This window comes from Trichechus manatus, unplaced genomic scaffold (genome assembly GCF_000243295.1).
Source record: "Trichechus manatus latirostris isolate Lorelei unplaced genomic scaffold, TriManLat1.0 scaffold00064, whole genome shotgun sequence".
Classification (NCBI taxonomy): Eukaryota; Metazoa; Chordata; class Mammalia; order Sirenia; family Trichechidae; genus Trichechus; species Trichechus manatus.
The window spans coordinates 14733139-14741026 of record NW_004444000.1 but is presented as its reverse complement, the minus strand read 5'-3'; the positions used below and the strand labels follow the sequence as shown (position 1 = coordinate 14741026).

General features: G+C 44.7%; 1 protein-coding gene across 2 annotated transcripts in view; it reads right to left on the bottom strand.

Annotated features, from left to right (window-relative positions):
• SIAE (sialic acid acetylesterase) overlaps positions 1-7888 on the bottom strand; it is a 49295-nt gene that overhangs the window by 35861 nt on the left and 5546 nt on the right. For both annotated transcript variants that reach the window (XM_004379367.2, XM_023734093.1), the window contains exon 2: positions 5179-5340. In XM_004379367.2, the coding sequence (XP_004379424.1) occupies positions 5179-5340 (162 nt within the window). The remainder of the gene's footprint in view (positions 1-5178; positions 5341-7888) is intronic.

The window sequence follows — 7888 nt, the reverse complement described above, 5'->3', positions numbered from 1 at the left end:
GCCGTTTCTGAGTGAAGACCGCGTTATTTAAACCAGCCGTTTCTGAGTGAGTGAAGACCACGTTGTTTAAACCAGTCAGTTGGCAGCTGGTAGCCGATCTGTGGTAGATAAGGTTTCCCCTGCCTGTTTGGCCCTTCACTTAACACTTTTTGGTGGGTCGGAATTTATTCCTCTTTTATCAAATGGGGGAGGGAAAAAGCTAGAAATGAAGAGAACTTGAGGACTAGCACAGACGAAGTTCTCCAAGGTCCTTGAGGAAGTCAAAGGGAGATTTCCCTGGGAGGGACGTTCTTGAGGAATAAGACTCAGGTCTTGATGCCTAGTTCTCTTCAGACTGTTTAGGCCCTTCGGGAGCTCATCCTCTGGCTGTATTACAGTATTGCTATTTTTTGCCCAAATATTTCACCCCTTTATTGTCTTTTGGAGCCCTAGGGCTGCAGCGGTTACACTGACAAAGGAGCCATACAAATTGACTAGGCTTTGTGTTTTGTGTCTAACAGCATGCCTGGTGGCCTGTCTCTTACTGTTCCTCTTCTCTTCACAGCCCAGCCAAGGGCATGAGTAAGGAACTCTCTACTTCCATGTTCTCTCCATCTCTCTAACCAACCGCCACCTCAAACTGGAAAGAGCAAACAATTACAGGAAAAAAAATTAAAATCATCTGTCTGGAGACACAATTAGTCACAAAGTATGTTCTCACTTTTTCGTTTTGCTATTCGTATCAGATGTTAATTGTTTTTCAGGTTATTGTGCCAAACTCTCAGATACCAAGAAGAGAAAAAGGAAAATTCCCCACGACCTTTCCCTTCCCAGTAAGAGGAAAAATGTAGAGCTGGAAGCAGCGGCCTTATTTCTTCCCCACAGAACCCTGTAATTGGTTCAGTGGTTTGTGGCAGTGGCCTGGAGATGAAGAAGGCTTTACTGCCCAAACTGCCGCGTACCAACCTGCATTTACTCTGTAACCCAAAGTTCATTTCCACCACCGCCAAATGTGAATGTGAAAAATAAAAGCTTTAATATTCTTCTGTCCATAAAGCCAGTCATGTAAGTTACTTAAAACGTAACATGGCAGATACACCCCAAGGTGACCCCCGTAAGTCACACCCTTGTATAATCCTAGAGACCCTGAGAGGTGCCGATGATCATCGCCTTTGGCTGCTAACCAGAAGGCTGGAAGTTCAAGCTCACACAGAGGCCTGGCAAGCTGCTTCCAAAAAATCAGCAATAGAAAACCCTATGGAGCACAGTTCTAGTCCGATACAGGTGGAGCCGCCATGAGTTGGAATTGACTCAACAGCAAATGGCTTGGTTGTATAACCCCCGCCCTTGAATGCAGGCAGAACCTGTAACTTGTGTCTAACCAACAGAAAGTGGCAAACGGGATGGGATGTCACTCTTGTGATTAGGTTATGTTATACGGAAAAGGTGAAGGGATTCTGCATATGGGATTAAAGTCCCTAATCAAAAGGGAGACTATCCTGGGTGGGCCTAACCTAAGGTGAACCTCTTGAAAGGGGGCTTATAGGTCAGAAACGTCACTGCCATGAAACCTAGAGCCCAGGAAATGCATCCTGCCAGCAACCTGAGGGATCCTGGAAGCAGATCCTTCCCTAGTCAAGCCTCCAGATGAGAACACAGCCTGGCCAACGCCGTGATTCCAGCCTTGAGAGACCCTGAGCAGAGAACCCAGCTAAGCCATGGCTGGACTTCAGACCTAGAGAAAGTATGAGACAGTAAATGTGTGCTGTTTGACACCACTAAGTTTGTGATCATTTGTTATGTAGCATAGAAAACTAGTATATATGTTACCATTCCAACAAGGGGGTGGGGAGCTCTTAGGCTTTTTATATGGTTCTATGTTAGAGGAATTGTATCTATTTACATAAAGCATAATGACAAACACAGACAGACATACCCTCATCTTATTACCTACATACACACATCCCTATTCTCTCCACTTTATTCCTTAAGTCTGAGAGAATCATCACACATCATCTAACAATGTGGTTTGAACAGACCCACTACTGGCCACATTCCCACTCATCACCAGGCTTTCTAATTTTCCCAGCGCTCCAGTGTCAGTCTGCTAGGCAAAAACCTCATAAGTTCCCCTTTGTTCTGAGCACCTAGGGGATTCAGGCAATAAATTAAATATTAACAGAGGTAGACAGGGTGGCAAACTGAGGGAGTCTGGCTGAAAATCCCAGAGTCCTCATCGAAATCTAAAAGAGAAGTCAACCCTTCAGTATCCCCTACCATGTCTCCTTTGAGAGGCATTTTCTCTTCTACCCTGGGAAATTCCCTCCATGTCTACATCCTCTGCTCCAAACAACACTTCACCCATTTTGCTTCATGGGTGGGATGGGTGGACAGCGCAAGGTGCCCACTGAAGCAGGTCAGGTCTGTGGATCTCCGTAAATGAAAATGCCTTTCTTCTCTACCATGCCAATGTGGAAAGCCTGACATACAGAACTATCCCACCAACCCCTTCTCCCGTGAGATTATCATCAACTGTCCGTGAATCACTTGCTTTCCCTCAAGTTGTTGCTGGTTGCTCCAAATCAACCATCACTTTGCAATGAAGCAGTCAGGGCCCTACTCAAGCTGAATCAGCAAACGTGATAGGACGGTGTGAGAGAAGGAGCTCCTGAAGGACTGGCACTGTTTCTGCTCTTGTATCTCCCAGGGTTTCCAGCTCAGTGTTTTTGTGCATCGTGAGCCCCCAATACGTGTTTAGAGAATTGAACTCAAAATGAGAGAGAAGTTTCACAATCACTGTAAAGGCAAAGGGAGGTTCATCCTTTAATTATTACCTTTTATTTCTGCTTGTCACCACCTACCCTCCTACTGCATCTCTGCCCACCCCACATGTTAGTCCTGAAACAGCCATTGAGGGGTGGAGGGAGGGAAGAGGAAGACTCTAAAAATAACACAAACAAACATTTTTTAAAATTAAATGTTATATACAATTATGTGTTTTCTGTATCTATCTCTACAGTAATTTGTAGTTTCTGCCTCCTAGATATGTACTGGAGCCCTGGTGGCACGGTGGTTAAGAGCTCAGCTGCTAACCAAAAGGTCGGCAGTTTGAATCCACCAGCCGCTCCTTGGAAACCCTGTGGGGCAGTTCTATTCTGTCCTACGGGGTCGCTGTGAGTCAGAATCAACTAGACGGCAAGGGGTTTGGGTGTTTTGTTGTTGTTTGGGTTGGGTATCAGTATTGTGTACCAACAGAACAAACCAGGCAATCCTTGTTTTCAGAGGCCAATAAAATTTCCACAAGATTCCCTGTCACATATATATAGTCACGTCAATGCTCAAACCACCAATTCCAACACTAACTCTACCACCTCCCAGAGCAGCCTCCTCACGTCTCACCCTCACCTCTACATATGGTAGCTGTGTAGATACATCTCAGATATACTTAGGTCTCCACCTAACCCAGCCCTGAGCACGCTTTCCTGCAGCCAGTAACATCTAGCTTGGCCTCCTTCATATACTAACGTATACATCTTTATCTCCTCTAGACAGAGATCCCTTTGTAGAATCTCCCTGCTCATCAAGGCCGCTAATTTTATCTTTCTTGAACATCCTCACAGCCACTATCTTGGGTCAAGCCCTCATAATCTGTTGCCTGAAGAGCAGAAGAGCCTGCCAACCAGTCTGTCCACTTCTAGACTTACCAATCTACAATCCACAGATCTGCTGCCAGAGGGATCTTCCTAAAAAACAAATCTGATTGTGTTATTCTCTGCTTTGCTGCTTAAAATCCATCAATCCAGAACAAACTGTACACTCCTTAGCAATGACAAACAAGTCTCCCTACCTTTCCAGCCTCATCTCCTGTCATCCACCACTGTCACGTACCCCAGTGTTCCAGACAAACCAACCCGTTTGCCATTTCTCCACAGATTCAAGCTTGCTCATGCCTCCCTGTCTTTGCCCAGGCATTCTCTCTGTCTGCTTCTCTCCGCTCATCTTTTAAGGCAAGCCTTGGACTACGTTAATCATCCCCCACTAGGTGCTCCCAGAGCACCCTGTACTTCTCCATAGTGGCACTTATCACTTTGCTTATTATCTGATTATTTTCTATGTCCTCCCCTGACCTACAAGCCCCATTAAAGGAGGGATTATAGTGCTTTGTTCATCACTGTATCGCCAGTACCTCGCGTAGTACAGTGCACATAGCAGGCACTCAGTAAATATTGGCGTGACTGACTAAATAACAATAGTAACAGTAATAATAATGGCAGCTAACATTTATTCCATGCTTATCATGTGCCAGGCATTGTTATAAGTACTTTACATGTTAGTTCATTTAACCCTCACAATAATTCTATTAATATTATTATTATCTCCACTTTACAGATAAAAAAACTGTGACACAGAGAGATTAAAAAACATCTCCAAGGTTACACAGCCACTGAATGAGAGTCAGGACCTGAATCCAGTGAATTCCATAGCCTAGGTTCAACCACATCTACATATTGCCTCTTACTTACAATTGATTCCACTCACATGTCACCTCCTGTGGAAACCTTCCATAACCACCCAGTCGGAGTCAGATGTTTTCTTCGGTATCCCATGACAACCTATATACACCTTCTTCATAGCTTTTATCACACTGTACTACATGCCTTAAACCAAAAAAAAAACCCGAACTCATTGCTGTCGAGTCGAGTCTGACTCATAGCGACCCTACAGCACAGCATAGAACTGCCCATAGGGTCTCCAACGAGTGACTGGTGGATTCAAACTGCTGACCTTCTGATTAGCAGCTGAGCTCTTTAACCACTGCACCACCAGCATCCATTATTCCACGAGCTGCTTGAGGACAGGGACTTGGACTTCGTCTTATTTTTCTTTGTGTCCTCAGTACCTAACCAGTTGCCAGCGAGACAATGCCGACTCATGGCTCCCTCCTGTGCGTCAGAGTAGAACTGTGGTCTATAGCGTTTTCAACGGCTGATTTTTTAGAAGTAGAGCACCAGTCCTTTCTTCCCAGGCACCTCTGGGTGGACTCAGACCTTCAAGCTTTTGGTTAGCAGTGAAGTTGTTAACCTGTTTGCACCACCTGGGGACTCAGTGCCTATCACAAGGTAAGTAACCACCCATTTTCCGATAATCCAGCAGGTGGCAGACGAGGACAACAGCTGAACAGGGGCCGGGCTGCCTTACCTTTCACACGTGTCACTTTCTTCATGACTGTCTCCTGCGCTTGGCCCACAGTCACCGTCACTGTGGCTCCAGCTATGCCATAGCCCCAGATCACCGCCCCAGCAGGCTCCTTCTGCAGTACCATGGAATTATCGATGTACGAAGCAAAGCTAAAATCAACACCTAAAAAATTTAACAAACACTTAGAAGGGTATCGTCAGGAAATTCATCACCAACTGATCTCGGTGAAATGGCAATGAGCAGACAGTTTTTATACAAGAGAATCTGGATACACTCAGTCCTTTTAAGTATCTAAAACTAGGTCTTATTCCTCCTAATTAGGGAAGCAACGTAACAAGAACAGTTTCCAACAATATGCTGCTGCATCTACAAGGTAACCAACGAGGAAAACGCAAAGAACGTAGGGTAACCCGTGCACCACAAACCTCCTCCCCTTCAGAGCTCTTGATCTTCCTTCACTCTCAGGCTTGGCCCTAAATACTTGGCTCTCTCCCCCTGAATCACTAACACGCTCCCTTTACGCACCCCACAGATGGTGTTTATAAGAAAAATAACGCACTTCCTTCCCCGAGTTTCCATTACCACTCCCACTCCTAGTAGCTAGGGATAAAGAAGCCTGCCTCTCTCGCCAATACAGCCGCTCTTTAGCTCCCTCTCGCCAACCCACCGCTGTTAATTTCCCTCACGAAATTCCCCTTGTTCTGGTTTTTGACAACCCAGCGTACCACACTGAAAATTCTAAACAAGCACTCACGAATGTGACAGGTCCGCCTCCTTCTAAGGTAAATCCCAATGAACCAAGACACAAACATAAGGTCAGAGAGGGAAGTTCAAAAAAACCTGACCAAAGGTTATTCGTCCCAATTTTGCCTGTTTTACAAGCTAAATTATACAAAAAGAACAAGAGGAAGCATTGTGGGTTCTATTCTAGAGATTCACTAGCAAGACTGAATAAGAACTCACTTTAATGAGACCATTGCTATTTTTAACATCTAGCCCATATTGAATTATTTTATTAATAACAAGCATCAATCCAAATTATCTCAGTGAGTTCCTCATCAAAACGTAATAAGAAGAAAAATAAAGCTACTAACATTACATCCCAATATGTCTGAACAAAAAACAATAAAAATCCTTGGAAGAAAATAATTAACAAATCAAAGACTTTTTAAAATGAGTTTTAAACAAAATAAGAGACAGGAAAGACCGTATTAACAAGGTTGACATTTTCCTCCCTGCGAGCTACAAATGACGACGTTCCGGAGGCTCTACTTAACCAGGCAGACGGCTAATGAAATCTCCTACACTCACTCAGTGACCTATTTATCCTGCTCTTTGAACATCAGCCCAGTCCCTAAAAATCTTCAGCTCTCTCCTATAAGCTAGTTCCATGGTGAAACCTACATGACAATCAAAGATCACCAGAAGACCCACTGGGCTGGAGATGCACAGCCACTGCGAGCAGATCTCTCCAAGAAGAGAGATCCAGAATTGCATAAGTGCGTTGGCAGCCTGCTGGGGGAAACGCAGAGAGGCACGTGTGGGAGGACCTTGTCTTGGGCAGGTGCTTCATGTGGAGCAAAAACCAAAAACCAAAGGCATAAGAGCTGAGCGGGGTGAGGGTGGTAGAATGGAGTGAGGAAACTGGCCAGGGGTTTGTCATGAATTGAATTGTGTCCCCCAAAAACATCCGTCAACTTGGCTGGGTCATGATTCCCAGTACTGTATGATTGTGTAATCTGATGTGATTCCTTATATGTTGTAAACTCTATCACTATGATGGGTTACATGTGATCTCCTTATGTGTTGTAAATTCTATCACTGTGATGAGGTTGTACCGATGAGGTTTACAAGATTAGATACTGTCTTAATCCAATCTCTTTTCAGATATAAAAGAGAGAAGCCAGCAGAGAGACATGGGGACCTCGTACCACCAAGAAAGCAGTGCCGGGAGCAGAGCGCATCCTTTGGACCTGAGGTTCCTGCGCTGAGATGCTCCCAGACCAAGGGAAGACTGATGCATCACAAGGACCTTCCTCCAGAGCCGACAGAGAGAGAAAGCCTTCTCCTGGAGCTGATGCCCTGAATTTGGACTTGTAGCTTACTGGACTGTGAGAGAATAAATTTCTCTTTGTTGAAGCCATCCACCTGTGGTATTTCTGTTAGAGTAGCATTAGATGACGAGGACAGGGTTGTACGTGGCCTAGAGTCCATGTGAACGAAGAGCTCTAGATGCGGGCGGCCAGTGGCCCAGAGGCTGGGGAAACACCTCTCCCAGTCACTGTCATGGCCAACACACATTTAATGAACCTCTCTGTGCATGCTTCCATTCTAGGGTAAAGGATTTTAGAGGTGCAAAAGATCTTTCACCCTCTAGTGCATAATCTTCATTACTCACTGATCAAGAGCCTGAAACCCAAGAACATTAAGAATTTTTTAAACATAGCTATCATATAGGTAGACTTAACATAGTGAAAATGACAATTCTACCTGAACCAATTTACAAATACAATGCAATCCCGATCCAAATACCAACAACATTCTTTAAAGAGATGAAAGAACTAATCATTAACTTTACATGGAAAGGGAAGAAGCCCCGAATAAGTAAAGCTCTACTGAAGAAGAAGAATAAAGTTGGAGGACTCACGCTACCTGACCTGAGAACCTACTATACAGCTACAGTAGTCAAAACAGCCTGGTACTGGTACAA